We start from the raw sequence: 22,357 nt of genomic DNA on the forward strand, positions 1-22,357 counted from the left end.
AATAATGAGGCTATATTCAAGTGGTACCTGTAGTGAGTCAATGTGCGGGGGTACATGTTAGTCGAGGTCATTTGTACAGGGGTAGGGGTAAAGTGACTGCATAGATAAACAGAGCAGTGTAAAAGCGGGGGGGGGGGGGTCAATGCAAATAGTCTGGATAGCCATTTGATTAGCTGTTCAGCAGTTTTATGGCTTGGGGGGATAGAAACTGTTAAGGAGCCTTTTGGACCTAGACTTGGCGCTCCGGTACCGCTTGCTGTGCGGTAGCAGAGAAAACAGTCTATGACTTGGGTGACTGGAGTCTTTGACAATTTTTAGGGTCTTCCTCTGACACCGTCTAGTATAAAAGTCCTGGATGGCAGGAAGCTTGGCCCCAGTGATGTACTGGACTGTACTTATTACCCTCTGTAGCGCCTTATGCCAACTGCTCGGCATCTGACCATACCAGGCGGTGATGCAACAGGTCAGAAGGCTCTCGATAGTGCAGCTGTTGAGGATCTGAGGACCCAAGCCATATCTTTTCAGTCTCCTGAGGGGGGAAAGGCGTTGTCGCGCCCTCTTCACGACTTTCTTAGATAGTATTGTGCTGTTAGATAGTATTGTGCTGTTAGATAGTATTATGCTGTTAAACATTTTACTGCACTGCTGGAGCTGGAAACACAATCATTTTGCTTCACATGTTTTAACATCTGCTAATCTGTTTATGCAACAAATAAACTTTGATTTGATAAAGGCACATACCAATCCTGATCTCACTGTCGCCTGTAGGCATCATGTGATTTGAGGTTCATTTAAGCATTTTTCACTTTTCCATATGAAGGGGTTTTAAAATGTTTAGATTGACATATAGGATGGAGGGATATGTGCTAACATGCATGACACATTCAAGTGTCTTCGCGAATCCCTCGGGCTTAGCTTAGTTTAGCTTGTCCTGGAGTATCTCAACCCAATTTGATACTGATGTTTAAAGGTGCAATCTGGGATATTTACAGGTATTTTTGTCTTTAAAAAAAATGAATGATGAGCCTATTGGTTAACTGCCAAAATAAAGGAAACACTTGAGTAAAATAGGGATACAAACTACACTGCTCAAAAAAATAAAGGGAACACTTAAACAACACAATGTAACTCCAAGTCAATCACACTTCTGTGAAATCAAACTGTCCACTTAGGAAGCAACACTGATTGACAATAAATTTCACATGCTGTTGTGCAAATGGAATAGACAACAGGTGGAAATTATAGGCAATTAGCAAGACACCCCCAATAAAGGAGTGGTTCTGCAGGTGGTGACCACAGACCACTTCTCAGTTCCTATGCTTCCTGGCTGATGTTTTGGTCATTTTTGAATGCTGGCGGTGCTTTCACTCTAGTGGTAGCATGAGACGGAGTCTACAACCCACACAAGTGGCTCAGGTAGTGCAGCTCATCCAGGATGGCACATCGATGCGAGCTGTGGCAAGAAGGTTTGCTGTGTCTGTCAGCGTAGTGTCCAGAGCATGGAGGCGCTACCAGGAGACAGGCCAGTACATCAGGAGACGTGGAGGAGGCCGTAGGAGGGCAACAACCCAGCAGCAGGACCGCTACCTCCGCCTTTGTGCAAGGAGGAGCAGGAGGAGCACTGCCAGAGCCCTGCAAAATGACCTCCAGCAGAACACAAATGTGCATGTGTCTGCTCAAACGGTCAGAAACAGACTCCATGAGGGTGGTATGAGGGCCCGACGTCCACAGGTGGGGGTTGTGCTTACAGCCCAACACCGTGCAGGACGTTTGGCATTTGCCAGAGAACACCAAGATTGGAAAATTCGCCACTGGCGCCCTGTGCTCTTCACAGATGAAAGCAGGTTCACACTGAGCACATGTGACAGAGTCTGGAGACGCCGTGGAGAACGTTCTGCTGCCTGCAACATCCTCCAGCATGACCGGTTTGGCAGTGGGTCAGTCATGGTGTGGGGTGGCATTTCTTTGGGGGGCCGCACAGCCCTCCATGTGCTCGCCAGAGGTAGCCTGACTGCCATTAGGTACCGAGATGAGATCCTCAGACCCCTTGTGAGACCATATGCTGGTGCGGTTGGCCCTGGGTTCCTCCTAATGCAAGACAATGCTAGACCTCATGTGGCTGGAGTGTGTCAGCAGTTCCTGCAAGAGGAAGGCATTGATGCTATGGACTGGCCCGCCCGTTCCCCAGACCTGAATCCAATTGAGCACATCTGGGACATCATGTCTCGCTCCATCCACCAACGCCACGTTGCACCACAGACTGTCCAGGAGTTGGTGGATGCTTTAGTCCATGTCTGGGAGGAGATCCCTCAGGAGACTATCCGCCACCTCATCAGGAGCATGCCCAGGCGTTGTAGGGAGGTCATACAGGCACGTGGAGGCCACACGCACTACTGAGCCTCATTTTGACTTGTTTTAAGGACATTACATCAAAGTTGGATCAGCCTGTAGTGTGGTTTTCCACTTTAATTTTGAGTGTGACTCCAAATCCAGACCTCCATGGGTTGATAAATTGGATTTCCATACATTATTTTTGTGTGATTTTGTTGTCAGCACATTCAACTATGTAAAGAAAATGTATTTAATCCGATTATTTCATTCATTCAGGTCTAGGATGTGTTATTTTAGTGTTCCCTTTATTTTTTTGAGCAGTGCATATTGAAAGTAGGTGCTTCCACACAGGTGTGGTTCCTGAGTTAATTAAACCGTTAACATCCCATCATGCTTAGGGTCATGTATAAAAATACCCAGTTGCCCCATTGTTTTGGCTACCATGGCTAGAAGAAGAGATCAGTGACCTTGAAAGAGGCATCTGGAAGGAGCCCAGAGTGTTTAAAGGGTATGTGATGGTTATATCCTTGGGGACAGTTGGGTTGAGGGTCATGAAATATTGTGTGGATGAAGGGTGGGTGGCGGGTTGAAGAAAGAAAACAATACTTAATACAATACTTAACACTTATTTTTCTTAACTGCATTGTTGGTTAAGGGCTTGTAAAGTAAGCATTTCACTGTAAGGTCTACACCGGTTGTATTCAGCGCTTGTCACAAATAAAATTTGATTTGATTAAAAATAATCCATTAATGTATTATTCTTGTGCAATTTGAGGTTTTTCTTTTGTCAGCGTAAGCTTTAGCACATAACTTTTAACACGCCAAATAGTCTACACACCTATCGTAAAAACGCTTTTGGGATGGTGCCGAAAAAGTTAACGTCGATCCACTGAGACAAAAAGGACAATGGTGTCAAAGTTGAAATAAATAAGAGAAAAGCTGTGAAATGGAGAGTTGAAAATAAAGAGAAGGGAGGACCACAACTGGAATGTTTAGGAAAGACTTGGTTAAGTGGTAAAAGAGGATGATAGCAGTGTCGCCTGTGCTAAGTGTCGCCTGTGCTAAGTGTCGCCTGTGCTAAGTGTCGCCTGTGCTAAGTGTCGCCTGTGCTAAGTGTCGCCTGTGCGTGATTGTGAGGCGCTATACAAATTCGACAGTCAAGACGGTGACTTCAAATAGGCCTATGGCACGTCAAGGGAACTTTAGCCTACTGTTCAGATGTGTTGAATGGAAAATGAAATCTGGACACTGACTGTAGGTCTTTAACCTAGCCTTAATATTAACTCCTGCACAATTACTCCAGCATTTAAAAAAAAAAAAATTATTCACCAAAAAAAAAGGTACATTTTGACTCGGGAACAGGAGTGGAGAAATAGGATTTTATTTCTTTCAGCATCTTGAGAACATGTGAATGCGCAGTTAGGGACAGCCTGTAGAGGTGTTTTTCTTCATCAGCATCATTCAAGCCGAACTGAAATATTATCAGAAACATGCTGTGTTGTTTTCACAGATTTCTATTTCCTACAACCGGTCAAACTGATGGCATTAGGAAATGTTGCACCGAAAATCTTTGCCATTATAATTTTTTGGGTGTTATTGCATTTTCTCCCCGGTCCCTAAACATATTTGATCCGCGAATGAAGGATATAGTACAGAGAACTACACAGATGTCTACTAGATAGAATGAATGCTTCAATCGATTTATGACATTATTCTGGTGAGCAAGTGTTTATTCAGTCTTCTAGGGAAACAAATAATGACAGAGAAGCATGTCTCTAATTAGAGACAAGATGTCTAACAAATAGCTTAGCATAATGTTGGAAATTATAAGCAGAAACGAATCTAAATTGGGCCCAAAAAAAAGGATCCTGCACCCCCCCTGTCAAAGAATCGTTCTGCCATCTCTGTAGCTTACAGCGCATTTTCTATATTAGCCGGTGCAGGACTCAGATTTACATGATCACATATAGTCAGGTTGGTACGGATGGTTTATTAGCAGTTACGGGTGAAGGAACAGCTGACCCGCGCACCGTGTGTCAGTCACCATAACTCAACCCAATTGAACACTTATGGAAGGTTCTGGAGGGGTACCTGAGACAGCGTTTTCTACCACCATCAACAAAAACACTAAATGCTGGAATTTCTTGTGGAAGAATGGAGTCGGTATCCCTCCAACAGAGTTCCAGACTCTTGTAGAATCTATGCCAAGATGCATTGAAGCTGTTCTGGCTCGTGGTGGCCCAACACCCTATTAAGACACACTATTTACCTGTATATTCAAATGCCCAACAGCAGTTACCTGTATATTAAAATGTTTTCTGCTGTTGGGCTCAAACTCAAATCCCAGATTGTAGTTGGAGTACTTTCATGTCGATCTGATTTGCTCAACGTGTCCTCTGTTATAATATCTCTCTTTGGTTTGCGTCTCGCCTCACTGCTGCAGTCTTCACCAGCGGTTAACCACACGCTCTGAGGGTGACTCCCAAATTGGGCCACATATTCCCTATGTAGTACCTGGTGAAAAGTAATGCACTACATAGGGAATAGGGTGCCATTTGGGACTGGGAATAAGGAGGGCTCACAAAGGATTCCTTCTTTACCTGTTAGCCAGCAGCATTCAGATTACAATATGCTGTATGATAAAGTGGTATCTGTCCACTGACATGTTACAGTATGCTGTATTATAATGTGGTATCTGTCTCCACTGATGTGTTACAATATGCTGTATTATAATGTGGTATCTGTCTCCACTGATGTGTTACAATATGCTTTATTATAATGTGGTATCTGTCTCCACTGACGTGTTACATTATGCTGTATTATAATGTGGTATCTGTCTCCACTGACGTGTTACAATATGCTGTATTATAATGTGGTATCTGTCTCCACTGACGTGTTACAATATGCTTTATTATAATGTGGTATCTGTCTCCACTGACGTTACAATATGCTGTATTATTAAGTTTATTGGAGGGCGACGGTGGAAGAGACAGTAAAGTTAGGAGAGTTTATTTTTTTTATTTTTTTTAGAAGGGAGTGTGTATTAGAAGTCTGATTTAAACTCTGACTTGTCCCTCTCTCTCGCTCCTTCCCTCCCTCCTACCCACTGTCCCTCCCTCCCTCTCTCCCCCCCTCCCTCCTACCCACCGTCCCTCTCTCTCTCCCTCCGTCCCTCCTACCCACCGTCCCTCCCTCCCTCCCTCCCTCCTACCCACCCCCTCTCTCTCCCTCCCTCCTACCCACTGTCCCACTCTCTCTCCCTCCCTCCTACCCACCGTCCCACTCTCTCTCTCTCCCTCCCTCCCTCCTACCCACCGTCCCACTCTCTCTCCCTCCCTCCCTCCTACCCACGTCCCACTCTCTCTCCCTCTCTCCGTCCCTCCCTCCTACCCACCGTCCCCCTCTCCCTCCCTCCCTCTCCCTCTCTCCATCCCTCCCTTCCCCTCCCTCTCTCCCTCCCTCCCTCCTACCCACCGTCCCTCTCTCCCTCCCTCCCTCCTACCCACCGTCCCTCTCTCCCTCCCTCCCTCCTACCCACCGTCCCTCTCTCTCTCCCTCGTCCCTTCTACCCACCGTCCCTCCCTCCCTCCTACCCACCCTCTCTCCCTCCCTCCTACCCACCGTCCCTCCCTCCCTCCTACCCACCGTCCCTCCCTCCCTCCCTCGCTCCTACCCACCGTCCCACTCTCTCCCTCCCTCCCTCCCTCCTACCCACCGTCCCTCTCTCTCTCCCTCCCTCCCTCCTACCCACCGTCCCTCTCTCCCACCCTCCCTCCCTCCTACCCACCGTCCCTCCCTCCCACCGTCCCTCTCTCCCTCCCTCCCTCCTACCCACCGTCCCTCTCTCCCTCCCTCCCTCCCTCCTACCCACCGTCCCTCCCTCCTACCCACCGTCCCTCCCTCCCTCCCTCCTACCCACCGTCCCTCCCTCCCTCCTCCCTCCCTCCCTCCTACCCACCGTCTCTCCCTCTCTCCCTCCCTCCTACCCACCGTCCCTCCCTCCCTCCCTCCTACCCACCGTCCCTCCCTCCCTCCCTCCTACCCACCGTCCCTCCCTCCCTCCCTCCAACCCACCGTCCCTCTCCCTCCCTCCCTCCCTCCCTCCTACCCACCGTCCCTCTCTCCCTCCTACCCACCGTCCCCCTCTCTCCCTCCTTCTCTCCCTCTCCCTCCCCCTCCCACCGTCCTTCTCTCCCTTCCCCTCTCCCTCCTACCCACCGTCCTTCTCTCCCTTCCCCTCTCCCTCCTACCCACCGTCCTTCTCTCCCTTCCCCTCTCCCTCCTACCCACCAAGGCTACCCGTCCCTGCGTATAGAGAAGAACGACCTGAGAAGCGTTAGTCTGCTGGAAGCCAAAGCCAAGGTCAAAGACATCTCCATCTCCAGACTGAGAGTCACTCTACGGGACGTCCTGCATGAAGGTAACACACGCACACACACACACAGTGAGAGAGAGAGTATTGCACCAGCGACTGTAACAGTTCGCAAAACCCCCCGAGAATTCCAGAGCTGACTGGCGCTGAAGTCTGAATATAGCCTGAATTGTGATTATTGGATTAAACTGCATTAAACCATCACAACACAAGTATCCTGACTGACAGCTATAGCGTACACAGTCACAGGACACACACTGCGCTGTGACGTGACCCAACTTGTCCGGTAGATCAGTTGTTCGCTTCTGGGGAGTATCTTCTGACCTTCTGCAATTATCTCATGTTGTGAAACCAAAAGAACACGGAACACAGCGTCCAACTCCGTTTCCAGACCTTACAAGGTGTTTGAGACGTCTGTGTACACGTCCCAAATCGCACCCTATTCGCTGACACCCCCTAGGGGCCCTTGTTAAAAGAAGGACACTGTGTAGGAGAATAGGGTTTGGGACGTACACAGACGAACACATTGATTCATGTCTGATGGATGAATGTTATTGTTGTACCTGGTTGTGAAACTAAAGATGGTACATAACACACGGTCCAATGACCAGCTCTCACTTCCAACTGACACTAACTGAGGTGTGACATCCTGACCAAAACATTCCTTTCAAAACTCTGCACAATAAAACAACATGGTAATTGGTCAGTGTGTCGGTGTGAGACGACGCGGTCGTTCGTCCGTGTGTAGGTCAGATGACGTGGATGCTACAGGACTGTTTTGCTGCACAGACTGGAATATGTTTCCCGGGATTTTATTGGCATTGAGGTGTACAACACCTCAGTCATCGGCTTTATCAATAAGTTCATTGCTAATGTCATCCCCACAGTGACCGTACGTACATTTCCCAACCAGAAGCCATGGATTTACAGGCACCATCCACATCGAGCTAAAGGCTAAAGCTTCTGCATTCAAGGAGCGGGACACTAATCCGGATGCCTATTAGAAACCATCAAACAGGCAAAGCGTCAATACAGGACTAAGATTGAATCCTCCTACACCGTGTCTGACGCTCGTCGGATGTGGCAGGGCTTGAAAACTATTACGGTACTACAAAGGGAAACCCAAACGCGAGCTGCCTAGTGACGTGAGACTACCAGACGAGCTAAATGCCTTTTTTATGCTCGCTTCAAGGCAAGCAACACTGAAGCATTCACGCGAGCATTAGCTATTCTGGATAACTGATAACGCTCTCGGTAGCTGATGTGAGCAAGATCTTTTAAACAGGTCAACATTGACAAAGCCACGGGGCCAGATGGATTACCAGGACGTGTATTCAAAGCATGCACAGACCAACTGGCAAGTGTCTTCACTGACATTTTCAACCTCTCCCTGACCATATCTGTAGTACCTACATATTTCAAGCAGACCACCATAGTCCCTGTGCCCAAGGAAGCGAATGTAACCTGCCCAAATGATTACTGCCCCGTAGCACTCACATCAGTAGCCATGAAGTGCTTTGAAAGGCTGGTCATGGCTCACATCAACAGCATCCTCCCGGATACACTAGACCCACTCCAATTCGCATACCGCCCCAACAGATCTACAGATGACGCAATCTTAATCGCACTCCACACTGCCCTTTCCCACCTGGACAAAAGGAACACCTATTTGAGAATGCTGCTCATCGACTACAGCTCAGCGTTCAACACAACAGTGCCCACGAAGCTCATCACTAAGCTAAGGAACCTGGGACTAAATACCTCCCTCTGCAACTGGATCCTGGACATCCTGACGGGCCGCCCCCAGGTGGTAAGGGTAGGCAACAATGCGTCTGCCACGCTGATCCTCAACACTGGGGCCCCTCAGGGGAGTGTACTTAGCCCCCTCCTGTACTCCCTGTTTACCCACAACTGCGTGGCAAAACACAACTCCAACACTATCATTAAGTTTGCTGACGACACAGCAGGGGTAGGCCTGATCACCGACAATGATGAGACAGCCTATAGGTAGGAGGGCAGAGAACTGGCAGTGTGGTGCCAGGACAACAACCTCTCCCTCAATGTGATCAAGACAAAGGACCTGATCGTGGACTACAGGAAAAGGCGGGCCGAACAGGCCCCCATTTAACATCACGGGGTTGTAGTGGAGCAGTTTGAGAGCTTCAAGTTCCTTGGTGTCCACATCACCAACGATCTATCATTGTCCGAACACACCAAGACAGTCGTGAAGAGGCCACTACAGTTCCTATCACCCCTCACGAGACTGAAAAGGTTTGGCATGGGTCCTCAGATCCTCAGTTCTACAGCTGCACCATCGAGAGCATCTTGACCCGTTGCATCACTACCTGGTACGGCAACTGCTCGGCATCTGACCTTAAGGTGCTACAGAGGGTAGTGCATACGGCCCAGTACATCACGGGGGCCCCAAGCTTCCTGCAATCCAGGACCTTTTATAATAGGCAGTGTCAGAGGAAAGCCCATAAAATTGTCACTCTCCAGTCACCCAAGTCATAGCCTATTTTTTCTGCTACCGCACAGCAAGCGGTACCGGAGCGCCAAGTCTAGGACCAAATGACTCTAACAGCTTCTACCCCCAAGCCATAAGACTGCTGAACAATTAATCAGATGGCCACCGAACTGTTACATTGACCCCTTTCCCCCTCCGTTTGTTTTGTACACTGCTGCTACTCGCTGTTATTATCTATGCATAGTCACAAATTACCTCTAACCTGTACCCACGCACACTAACTCGATACCGGTACCCCCAGTAGATAGCCTCGTTATTGTGTTTTTATTATTTTTTACTTTTGTTTATTTGGTAAATATTCTCTCTTCTTGAACTGCACTGTTAAGGGTTTCTAAGTAAGCATTTCACGGTAAGGTCTACACTGTATTCGGAGCAAGTGACAAATAAAGTTTGATTTTGATTTAAAACCTGGTCGTTCGTCACTGTGTAGGTTTAAGACAACATGGTGGTTGGTCAGTGTGGTGATCTATTGTTGTTTTGTGTGTGACAGGAATGACGACGCATTACCGTCCAGACTGTTACTCCTTGCCAGGCAAGCGGTGGCATACCTCTACCAATGGCATCCCTGATAATACTTTATTAGAATACATCAAGAATTAATTTTCCCAATTCATAGGTCAATGGAATTTGACCAAAACATGGAAACGTGATGCACGGAACATTAGCCTACAATGTTTATTTCACACAATGATAGTATATGCTTGTCCATGCCGTCGTTACCACCTGCATTACACTTCAAAACGGCTTCAACTGCCACCACGGATTTCTACATGGCTAGAAATTGTACCTGCCTATGCCAACGGGAGTTGGCGTTTAGCAGCCATTTTCTCTGAAGCTGGAAAGGGACAACTTGTAAATTTATAATGGAAGAACAGCCAAATATATCCAAATTGGATTTTTGTAACCACTTCGTGGGCCTGTTAGAACACATACGTCATGACATTTTAAGAATATCCACGTTGTTGGACCAGTTGTTTTTGAATGGCCACCAACGACGGCTTCCATGCACTTTCCTCACGGTCTGCGTTCCATTGAACTCTCTACGACATGTATTGCTTCATTCAGGTCGTATGCTAGTGTGAATATTGGCATTAGAGGTCTTTACGGGTCCAGAAAGTTGGTTCCGTGGCTTTCCCCACCCGACCAGCTATGCATACATACATTCTTTAAAAGTAACATGTAAAGTGTTGGTCCCATGTTACATGAGCTGAAATAAAAGATCCCAGAAATGTTCCATGCGCACAAAAAAAAACATTTCTCAAATTTTGTGCACAAATTAGTTTACATCTCTGTTAGGGAGCATTTCTCTTTTGCCAAGATAATCCATCCACCTGACAGGTGTGACATATCAAGAAGCTGATAAAATCCTGCATATATCCATTAACTTTGCACAGCCATTGAAGAGTGGGACAAGATTCCACAGGCCACATTCAACAACCTGATCAACTCTGTGAAGATGTGTCGCGCTGCACGAGACAAATGCTCACACCAGATACTGACTGGTTCTGATCCACACCTCTACCTTTTTTTTAGGTATCTGTTACCAACGGATGCGTATCTGTATTCCCAGTCATGTGAAATCCATAGATTAGGGCCTAATGAAGTTATTTAAAGAGACATAGTTCCGAATATGAACTGTAACTTAGTAAAATCTTTGATATTCTTACATGTTCCGTTTTTATATTTTGTTCAGTGTAATTGACCAAAGTCTGTTAAATGATTTTGAATTCCATTTCATTTAGTTTTTTTCTGTGAGCTCGATGCTCAGTTTATGTAGAGAGAAATCAGATCAAACCTGTAGTAAGGAGATGTAGTTTCCAACAGGTCAATATTCTACATAGTTTAGAGCAGAAAAGCTGGTAATTAACAACTACAATGGAAAAAAATGCACATCCAACTTATCAGGTGCAGGACAGAAGAACGTATCCAAGAAAAAAGGAATATCCGCAACTCTGTAAATATTATATTACACAGTGGACATATGGAAAACCATAAATACATTTCCTTTTTTTTATCAATGTCAAGCAGGCCAATAGCAATAGATAAAAAAACAGATGAGACCCATGCATCAATCATTTTGTATACAATATTATATAGGGGAAATGGAGGGGGAAAAAAGGCACATTTTATACAAAAGGTTTTATGTCTAGTTCTTCATTTAGACCTTTTAGAGACAAAGTGCTGAGGAAATGGATCCAAAAGGACTCTCGTCTCAGGAGGAAATGGATCCAACAGGACTCTCGTCTCAGGAGGAAATGGATCCAACAGGACTCTCGTCTCAGGAGGAAATGGATCCAACAGGACTCTCGTCTCAGGAGGAAATGGATCCAACAGGACTCTCGTCTCAGGAGGAAATGGATCCAAAAGGACTCTCGTCTCAGGAGGAAATGGGCAAAATCCCTTGAATGAGTAGGTGTATCCAAAGCCATTTGTTGGTAAAGTTGTCTTAAGTGCAATGCCTGCATACGTAATTCCCATCAGGAATATCACTGAGAAAGTGTCTCGTGCGGGTAGGTGGTCCGCTTTCACTAACATGTTGTGGCCTCTTAAACACCGCTCTTCATGGTTCTGCTACAGCGTTCATCATCACCACAGAGAGAACTGTGGATCATATTCCAGTCCCAAGGCCTGGCCCCGGCCTTGCTCCGGTCTGGCCCCGGCCTTGCTCCGGTCTGGCCCCGGCCTTGCTCCGGTCTGGCCCCGGCCTTGCTCCGGTCTGGCCCCGGCCTTGCTCCGGTCTGGCCTCCGGTCTGGCCCCGGCCTTGCTCTGGTCTGGCCCCGGCCTTGCTCCAGTTCACCTCTGGCCTGGCCCCGGCCTTGCTCCAGTTCACCTCTGGTCTGGCCCCGGCCTTGCTCCAGTTCACCTCTGGTCTGGCCCTGGCCTGGCCTTGGCCTACCTTCAGCGTAGCTCTGGCCCTGGCCGTGCTCCAGTTCACCTCTGGTCTGGCCCTGGCCTTGCTCCAGTGTAGCTCTGGTCTTGTCCTGTCTGGCCCTGGCCTTGCTTCAGCACACCTCTGTTCTGGCCCCTAGCTGAGGAGATGTTGACACAACAGCCTGCAGAAATAACACTATTCCTCAGCATAAACTGATCTGATCCTCCCTGGCTCCCATAGCCCAAGGCTGTGTTTTATGTGTTTATAACAACTAGTGCTTATTTCTTGTATGATGGATAACGTCGCTCACTTCTGTGCCATATTCCTGTGAATATGGTTTGTTTGTTTTACTGAGTTTATTATTATTATTCATTGTTTTTATCAGACTACATTGAAAACCCTCAGGCACACTGCATAAACAGTGTTGCTATCATTGATTAACACTGCCCCTGACTGTGCTCATACACTCATACACAGACCTAATGATCGGTGCTGTAGTCTTAGTTTAGGATCGTTGTTTGCTGACCACTCATGATATCCAATTCCCTCTCCCAGAGACCTCGCGATATCAGTGTGCCTGCCTTGTGCAACAAGGACTGGAGTAAGTTGTTTTTGCCAAAGTGATGTTGGAACTCTTCCATTCAGATTTACAGCAGAATATTACCTCAGTCAGTGCTTACCGGAACACCGGCCCTATAGGAAGAGGTCAGGATGTTTGTGAGGGAGGCAGAGAAAAGGAGCCTTGGAGGGGGAACTCTATTCCGTTTGGGTTTCAGCGAGCTTGCACGTCCAGACTCGCCCGACAGAGCCAGGGAGAGAGTCGAAGAGACAGTTAAACCCTGTTATCCGTCATCGCTACTCCTGGTGAGACACAGGGCCAAGTTGGCCTCCAGGCCTGGATTCTTCCCTTTACCTTGATGGTTTATGCTCTTAAATTTATATTTACCTGCCCTCTCCTCGGTTTCTCTGTCCCTGAAGCTATCAATGCTTATATTAGGAGAACATATTAGGAGAACACATTTAAGTGCTTTTCTATCTTTACCATGTGTTGTAGCTGTTCGTCAGAATAGCTCTGTCATAGTCCCCTGATTTGTCAGAACGTTGACTGTCATCAGCATAGCAATGGTAAGCGAGCCTGTGAGGATATGACCAATGTAAGTGACACGAGAGGACCTATTACCAAGCCCTGGGGGACACCAGTAGTGAGACATTAAAGAATACCTTGTACAGATCCCTGGTGTATAGCTGTAATGAGAACAGGAGAAGTCCTAGTACCGAGCTCTGGGGGACACCAGTAGTAAGAACCCGAGAGGACCTAGTACCAAGCTCTGGGGGACACCAGTAATGAGAACAGGAGAGTTCCTAGTACTGAGCCCTGGGGGACACCGGTAATGAGAACAGGAGAGGTCCTAGTACCGAGCCCTGGGGAATACCAGTTTTACATTGCCCTGAGGGACACCAGCAATGAGAACGATAGGACATAGTAGCGAGCCCTGGGTACCACCAGTTTTACAGAGCCCTAAAATGCTCTTTGGGGTTCTATGTCATTTTAATGTTGTCCAATGAGTGATAAAGGAATGAACAAAGACCCACCCTCTGCCTGCCTGCATCTGCCCTAATCAAATCTTTGCTCTTCTTTCACAGGAACATTTGGCCGCATCTTCCACGGTGTTCTGTTGGACGAAAAGGACCCGGCCAAGGAGAAATATTGCTTTGTGAAGACAGTGAAAGGTACGCACAGTCATCCATTCCCATGTCGCTGTCTGCAACCCATCCATTCCCATGTCGCTGTCTGCAACCCATCCATTCCCATGTCGCTGTCTGCAACCCATCCATTCCCATGTCGCTGTCTGCAACCCATCCATTCCCATGTCGCTGTCTGCAACCCATCCATTCCCATGTCGCTGTCTGCAACCCATCCATTCCCATGTCGCTGTCTGCAACCCACCCATTCCCATGTCGCTGCTTCAGCTACTGCACTCTAGTGTAACGAATAATGTTTTCCAACCGTAAATAATGTTTTCCAACCGTAAATTGAAACATTATGCTGTAAAGTTTGCTTTAAAATTGTCCCCCATCTCCCTTTCATGGTTAACTTACCGTGTGCTTGGCAAACAGTATTAAGGCAGGTGCCAGGAGGGCATGAGGTCCCTGAGTAAACTGAATGCCACCTGATCTGTTTCTACCAAGTTGCTCTGTCTGTTTTATCTCTATACTAAAGCCGTGCAGACACCTGCTGCAGACAGAGAAGCCCTCAGTACAGAAATTCCACTGTTAAAAACTGGTGTCAATTGTACCATGGTCAGAAAATGAATGGTACACAACACAAGAATATAGTTCATCTGTCTTTTGGATTTTAAACCTTTCAAGAACCTTTCAAGAACCTTTCAACAACGTTATTGACGTCCTAAAGTGTCATATGACCCTATCAGTGAGTCCATTGATGTTTATACTGTGTATTGCTGATATCGGCGTGGCTATGATGAATTTCCCACCAGTTTGAATAAACAGTTATGGACTTCTCATTAGGTTTCCTGTGTTTATGAAAACAGTTGTTAGTAGGGCTGTTAGCCTACAGATTAGACCGTAATGTTAAACTAAGGTTATGGGTTTGTGTTAGATGGACTTAGGCAACCTCTGACCACATGACCTTATATCTCGTCAGGTGGAAGAGTACCCTTAGTTTACCACCCCCACAGCGTTTGGCTCTCCTTCCCACAGATGTTCTCAGGTTCATGTCTCCCTTCCAGCTGACCTTTGCCCTCTAGCTCCTCTAGGCACTTCCATGTTTATCCAGGGTGGGGTGGGTACCAGACCATGAACAATGTGCCCACCACCATGCCAACCATACCAGGGTCCTGCTTTGTTCATCGTTCCACTTCCTCCTCCTCTTCCTCCCAGCAGGCCCAGAGAGCAGGAAACAAGCCCGCTTCCCAGAAGGCCTCTCTCTCTCTCTCTCCCAGATTAAACACGGCCCTCTGTAGACCTGGGTTCAATTAGTTTAAGAAATCACTTCAAGTACTTTATCTGGGTTTGATTTGAGTTTGGCCAAATAGAACTAATAGAATAGTCACGTGAGTGTAAACCCCAGCCCATCTGACACTCCAGGCATACTAGAGCAACAAAAAAAACTCCCAATATTTTTTGAAAGATTTTAAATAGTAATAGAAGCCAGTTCTGGGCCTCTGTGTGGCTTGGCTTGGCTTGGCAAGAGTCAATCTAGCGTCCGTACGTTTCCAACCAGAGAAGATATAACTCTCACAGGAAGCCATGACTGGGGCTGTTCTCAGAAAAGGGAATGGTGTGAGGTCAAGAGGGCTGTTAGACTGTTAGATGACCTTCTTAGACACCCCATCCCCCCCCCCCCCCCCCCCCCCCCCATCCCCCCAGTTAGTCAGGAGGAATGTTCATGGCTCAGCTTGACCAAGAAGGGTTAGCATACAGCAAAAGTACTCTAAGTGGTGTTTATGGGTTGCGTTCCAAAACTTAAGTTATGTCTCCTTCAAGACTGCAGTAGATTTCTAGACTAAACTTGAGTAACTTGTCTTCTCTTTTCTCATTCTGTAGACCATGCCTCTGAGATGCAGGTGACCATGATGCTGACGGAAAGCTGTAAACTACGAGGACTTCATCACAGGTATTCAGTCAATCAAATCATCACGGGGACATCACAACCAGCTGAACCTGAGATCAGGCAGATCTGTTTTTAATTCTGTGTGTTAGTCAGTAAGTCAAAGGGCTAGCCTCTGGCGTCCTTATTTCCACATGGCATGGACATGACGAGACATGTATGCAACTCACGCTAAGCTGTCTGCTCCGCAATGACTGTCATCGTTCTAATTCTATGGTCGTAACAACCAAATTTCCCTCAACTGGAAACTGCGTAGAAACCTGTTGAGTCACCTTGCACAAGGTTCCCACTAGATTTCCCCACACAAAGATGACATCTTGTAAAATGGTTGCTTTGGATCCTGGATGTCAGTTGGAAGAATTGAATTGAATTTATTTATAATTTATAAATTGTACAACCAGATTTCCCATCAGAGGACAGCGCTTAAATATTATTAAAGAACTTGTTTCCAAAGTGGTCCTCAAACAGCATTCCAGCCGTGATGATACACCATGATATATATATATATATATATTTTTTTTTTTACTGGTATAATAACACAAACTCCCCTGAACTCGGTACTACCTTGGAAACTTGTTGAAAGGGTCTCAGCACCACCTTGTTTAGCTATGGTTTCCAACACTAAAGATGACTAACTGTTGTCTTATGGTTGTTCCTCATTCTATGAAAACCCTTAAACTGTCTATACAGTTTGTCTGCTATGCTACGGCCCTGTGTTGTGTGCAATCATGTAACGTAGCAATATTTGATCCTGTATTTTAAAGCCTTATCCAGAAATAGCAATATCACCAAATATGAAAGCAATTGTGTGAGGTTGGTGGTGGTGGGGGGGGGGGGGGGTGAGGGTTGGTGGTGGGGGGGTGTGTGAGGTTGGTGCTGGTAGGGGGGTGTGTGAGGTTGGTGCTGGTGGGGGGGGGGGTGTGAGGTTGGTGCTGGTGGGGGGGGGGTGTGTGAGGTTGGTGCTGGTGGGGGGGCTGGTGGTGGGGTGTGTGAGGTTGATGCTGGTGGTGGGGTGTGTGAGGTTGGTGGTGGGGGGTGTGTGAGGTTGGTGCTGGTGGGGGGGGGGTGTGAGGTTGGTGCTGGTGGGGGGGGGGGTGTGTGAGGTTGGTGCTGGTGGGGGGGGGGTGTGTGTGAGGTTGGTGCTGGTGGGGGGGGGGTGTGTGAGGTTGGTGCTGGTGGGGGGGTGTGTGAGGTTGGTGCTGGTGGGGGGGTGTGAGGCTGGTGGTGGTGGGGGGTTGTGAGGTTGGTGCTGGGAGGGGGGGGTGTGTGAGGTTGGTGCTGGTGGGGGGGGTGTGTGAGGTTGGTGCTGGTGGGGGGGCCTGGTGGTGGGGGGTGTGTGAGGCTGGCGCTGGGAGGGGGGGGGTGAGGTGAGGTTGGCGCTGGGAGGGGGGGTGAGGTTGGCGCTGGTGGGGGGGGTGAGGTTGGCGCTGTTGGGGGGGGGTGAGGTTGGCGCTGGTGGGGGGGGGTGAGGTTGGCGCTGGTGGGGGGGGTGAGGTTGGCGCTGGGAGGGGGGATGAGGTTGGTGCTGGTGGGGGGGTGGGGTGAGGTTGGTGCTGGTGGGAGGGTGAGGTGAGGTTGGTGCTGGTGGGGGTGAGGTTGGTGCTGGTGAGGTTGGTGAGGTGAGGTTGGTGCTGGTGTCGGGGGCTGAGGTTGGTGCTGGGAGGGGGGGCTGAGGTTGGTGCTGGTGGGGGGTTGTGAGGTTGGTGCTGGGAGGGGGGGTGAGGTTGGTGCTGGTGGGAGGGGGTTGGTGCTGGTGGGGGGTGTGAGGTTGGTGGGGGGTGTGAGGTTGGTGGGGGGGTGAGGTTGGTGCTGGGTGGGGGGTGAGGTTGGTGCTGGGAGGGGGTTCTGAGGTTGGTGCTGGGAGGGGGGTGAGGTGAGGTTGGTGCTGGGAGGGGGGGTGAGGTGAGGTTGGTGCTGGTGGGGGCGAGGTTGGTGTCGGGGGGTGCGGTTGGTGCTGGTGTCGGGGGGTGCGGTTGGTGCTGGTGTCGGGGGGTGCGGTTGGTGCTGGTGTCGGGGGGTGAGGTTGGTGCTGGGTGGGGGGGGTGAGGTTGGTGCTGGTGGGGGTGAGGTTGGTGCTGGTGGGGGTGAGGTTGGTGCTGGTGTTGGGGGGGGGGGGTGAGGTTGGTGGGGGGAGTGAGGTTGGTGCTGATGCTGCTTGGGGGGGGGGGGGGGGGGGGTGTGCTGGATGTGTCTGTCTTGTGTGGGTGGGTGAGTGTTTGCACATTGTGTGGGTGATTCTGTGAATGCCATGTTAGTTCGTCACGGCCCACACCTTCCTCTTCCCCTTCCTGAGGTCAGGCGGTCACAGTGAGAGGACGTCTCTCCTCCTTTCATCTGCTCTCTGAGATGCATCCTTCCTCTGTCTGGCAGCGTCCACCGTCCTGCCGGCCAACACTAAAACTAATCTTCCCAGAATTCCCTCCTGTGTGACACATTGTCACGCAATGGGCTTTACTGGTTTTAACACTCTCACCTATCTTTAACAGAATATATGCCCTCTCAGTGGAGTTGGTTTTACCCTGCTGAGACACAGGTTGACTAATATTTCCCTTGGTCTAAGTAGAGATGGAATACTCATTAATACTCCACCTATTATTAGGTTTTGTGTCGGTCTGTCTGTTGGGAAAGGTAGAAGATGCATTTACCTTCTAACCAAACGACCGATGAAGTATCTATATTGCTAGATAGATTTTTATCCCAATGAGATAAATAAATGTGACTTTTTTTTTCTTTCTCAAAGCTACTGATCCCGATCACATTCTGCACATGTTATATTGTTTCTCTTTACTCACCCGCTTCTGAACCGTGATGGTGGAGCCTGTGGGCTTATTCGACATTACAGCCGACTTGATCTACAAAATCACCTTGAATCGTAAATAACTACGCATTGTATTATTTGTAGATCAGTCAGTCACAATTTACCCATGATACAGTGCTGTTTTGATCCTCTCGAACACGACCTCATATTTGTGAACAGCTGAAATAAAACTATTATGACCCCCTTAATGGAAAGATGAGACTCTCAGGACCACCATGACCCTCACAAGTGTCTCGGTACCGCCGGTCTACCAACTTTTGTCTGTAGCGTCCGAACAGTTTGGGCTACACGCTAATACCCCTCTGTGGAACGTTGTTTTGCAGTAGGACTCCCACAGTCCTCGCAAGACTCATCTCATCTCAAGAGCAGCAGCAACTAGGTAGGCAGCGGGGCACTGAGCAGCAGCAGCAACTAGGTAGGCAGCGGGGCACTGAGCAGCAGCAGCAACTAGGTAGGCAGCGGGGCACTGAGCAGCAGCAGCAACTAGGTAGGCAGCGGGGCACTGAGCAGCAGCAACTAGGTAGGCAGCGGGGCACTGAGCAGCAGCAACTAGGTAGGCAGCGGGGCACTGAGCAGCAGCAGCTAGGTAGGTAGGCAGCGGGGCAGTGAGCAGCAGCAGCAGCTGGTAGGTAGGCAGCGGGGCACTGAGCAGCAGCAGCAGCTGGTAGGTAGGCAGCGGGGCACTGAGCAGCAGCAGCAGCTAGGTAGGCAGGCAGCGGGGCACTGAGCAGCAGCAGCAGCAGCTAGGCAGGCAGCGGGGCACTGAGCAGCAGCAGCAGCAGCTAGGTAGGCAGCGGGGCACTGAGCAGCAGCAGCTAGGTAGACAGCGGGGCACTGAGCAGCAGCAGCAGCAGCAGCTAGGTAGGCAGCGGGGCACTGGGCAGCAGCAGCAGCTAGCTAGGTAGGCAGCGGGGCACTGAGCAGCAGCAGCTAGGTAGGCAGCGGGGCACTGAGCAGCAGCAGCTAGGTAGGTAGGCAGGCAGCGGGGCACTGAGCAGCAGCTAGGTAGGTAGGCAGTGGGGCACTGGGCAGCAGCAGCAGCTAGGTAGGTAGGCAGCGGGGCACTGGGCAGCAGCAGCAGCTAGGTAGGTAGGCAGCGGGGCACTGGGCAGCAGCAGCAGCTAGGTAGGTAGGCAGCGGGGCACTGAGCAGCTAGGTAGGTAGGTAAACAAAATCCTGTACATATGCAGAAATCTCTTTAGCCACGGCAAATCGGGTTTCCAGAAAATCCGGAAACCTCAGCCACTCCGAAAAAAGTTTCCGAACATATTTCTGATGTGTTTTCTTGCTCTCTCTCCTTTCCCTGAACACATATACAGTGCCTTGCAAAAGTTTTCACCCCCTTGGCATTTTTCCTATGTTGTTTCTTACAACCTGTAATTTAAATACATTTTTATTTGGATTTCATGGAATGGACATACACAAAATATTCCAAATTGGTGAAGTGAAATGAAAAAAATTACTTGTTTCCAAAAATAAATAACTGAAAAGTGGTGCATGCATATGTATTCACCCGCTTTGCTATGAAGCTCCTAAATAAGATCTGGTGCAACCAATTACCTTCAGAAGTCACATTATTAGTTAGATGGCACACAGGTGGACTTTATTTAAGTTTCACATGATCTGTCACATGATCTCAGTATATATATTCCTGTTCTGAAAGGCCCCATAGTCTACAACACCACTAAGAAAGGGGCACCACCAAGCAAGTGGCACCATGAAGACCAATGAGCTCTCCAAACAGGTCAGGGACAAAGTTGTGGAGAAGTACAGATCAGGGTTGGGTTATAAATAAATATCCGAAACTTTGAACATCCCACAGAGCACCATTAAATACATTATTAAAAATGTAAAGAATATGGCACCACAACAAACCTGCCAAGAGAGGGCCGCCCACCAAAACTCACGGACCAGGCAAGAAGGGCATTAATCAGAGAGGCAACAAAGAAACAAAAATAACCCTGAAGGAGTTGCAGAGCTCCACAGCGGAGATTGGACTATCTGTCAATAGGACCACTTTAAGCAGTACACTCCACAGAGCTGGGCTTTACGGAAGAGTGGCCTGAAAAAAGCCATTGCTTAAAGAAAAAAATAAGCAAACACGTTTGGTGTTTGCCATAGGCATGTGAGAGACTCCCCAAACATATGTATGAAGGTACTCTGGTCAGATGAGACTAAAATTTAGCTTTTTAGCTATCAAAGAAAACACTATGTCTGGCGCAAACCCAACACCTCTCATCACCCCGAGAACACTATCCCCACAGTGAAGCATGGTGGTGGTAGCATCATGCGGTGGGGATGTTTTTCTTCGGCAAGGACTGGGAAACTGGTCAGAATTGAAGGAATGATGGATGGCTGTTTCAGTCTTCCAGAGATTTGAGACTGGGACGGAGGTTCACCTTCCAGCAGGACAATGACCCCAAGCATACTGCCAAAGCAACACTGGAGTGGTTTAAGGGGAAACATTTAAATGTCTTGGAATGGCCTAGTCAAAGCCCAGACCTCAATCCAATTGAGAATCTGTGGTATGACTTAAAGATTGCTGTTCACCAGCGGAACCCATCCAACTTGAAGGAGCTGGAGCAGTTTTGCCTTGAAGAATGGGCAAAAATCCCAGTGGCTAGATATGCCAAGCTTATAGAGACATACCCCAAGAGACTTGCAGCTGTAATTGCTGCAGAAGGTGGCTCTACAAAGTATTGACTTTGGGGGTGTGAATAGTTATGCACGCTCAAGTTTTCTGTTTTTTTGTCTTATTATTTGTTTCACAAAAAATATTTTGCATCTTCAAAGTGGTAGCCATGTTGTTTAAATCAAATGATACAACCCCCCCCCCCAAAAAAAATCTATTTTAAATCAAGGTTATAAGGCAACAAAATAGGAAAAATGCCAAGGGGGTGAATACTTTTGCAAGCCACTGCATGAGCTCTAACTCCGGTCCTCCAGTATCCCCACCAGTACATATTTTTGTTGTGGCCCCGGACAAGCACACCTTATTCTACTTGTCAAGAGCTTGAAGATTAGCTGACAAGTTGATTCGTGTTTTTGTCCGGGGTTACAACAAAACGTGTGCTGTTATGGGGTACTTGAGGACCAGAGTTGGGAAACGGTAGGGTAACTGATGTAGTATGTTTCCCCCCCTCTCTCCTCCAGGAACCTGCTCCCAATCAGTCATGTGTGTACAGAGGAAGGAGAGAAGCCTATGGTACTACTGCCCTATATGAACTGGGGTAACCTCAAACTGTTCCTGAGACAGTGCAAGCTGGCTGAAGCCAACAACCCACAGGTGAGCTCCTAACCCTGGCTCCAGCCTACTGTCATCCTATTGTTCTATGGTTATCCTACAATTATCCTAACCCTGGCTCTGGCCCACTGTCATTCTACTGTTCTATGGTTATCCTACCATTATCCCAACCCTCTCTAGTCTACTGTCATCCTATTGTTCTATGGTTATCCTACAATTATCCCAACCCTGGCTCTGGCCCACTGTCATTCTACTGTTCTATGGTTATCCTACCATTATCCAAACCCTCTCTAGTCTACTGTCATCCTATTGTTCTATGGTTATCCTACAATTATCCCAACCCTGGCTCTGGCCTACTGTCGTCCTACCGTTCTATGGTTATCCTACCATTATCCCAACCCTCTCTAGTCTACTGTTATCCTACCGTTCTATGGTTATCCTACCATTATCCCAACCCTCTCTCTAGTCTACTGTCGTCCTACCGTTCTATGGTTATCCTACCATTATCCCAACCCTGGCTCTGGCCTACTGTTGTCCTACCGTTCTATGGTTATCCTACCA

The 22,357-nt window shown here is 48.4% G+C and overlaps 1 protein-coding gene across 4 annotated transcripts in view; it reads left to right on the forward strand.

The window, feature by feature from the left end:
- The window catches only part of LOC106560633 (tyrosine-protein kinase RYK), a 96,710-nt gene that overhangs the window by 37,625 nt on the left and 36,728 nt on the right, over positions 1 to 22,357 (forward strand). For all 4 annotated transcript variants that reach the window (XM_045687966.2, XM_045687969.2, XM_045687967.2 and 1 more), the window contains 4 exons: positions 6,626 to 6,751; positions 13,748 to 13,834; positions 15,671 to 15,740; positions 21,706 to 21,838. In XM_045687966.2, the coding sequence (XP_045543922.1) occupies positions 6,626 to 6,751; positions 13,748 to 13,834; positions 15,671 to 15,740; positions 21,706 to 21,838 (416 nt within the window). The remainder of the gene's footprint in view (positions 1 to 6,625; positions 6,752 to 13,747; positions 13,835 to 15,670; positions 15,741 to 21,705; positions 21,839 to 22,357) is intronic.

Source organism: Salmo salar, chromosome 10, assembly GCF_965601325.2.
Source record: "Salmo salar chromosome 10, fSalSal1, whole genome shotgun sequence".
NCBI lineage: Eukaryota > Metazoa > Chordata > Actinopteri > Salmoniformes > Salmonidae > Salmo > Salmo salar.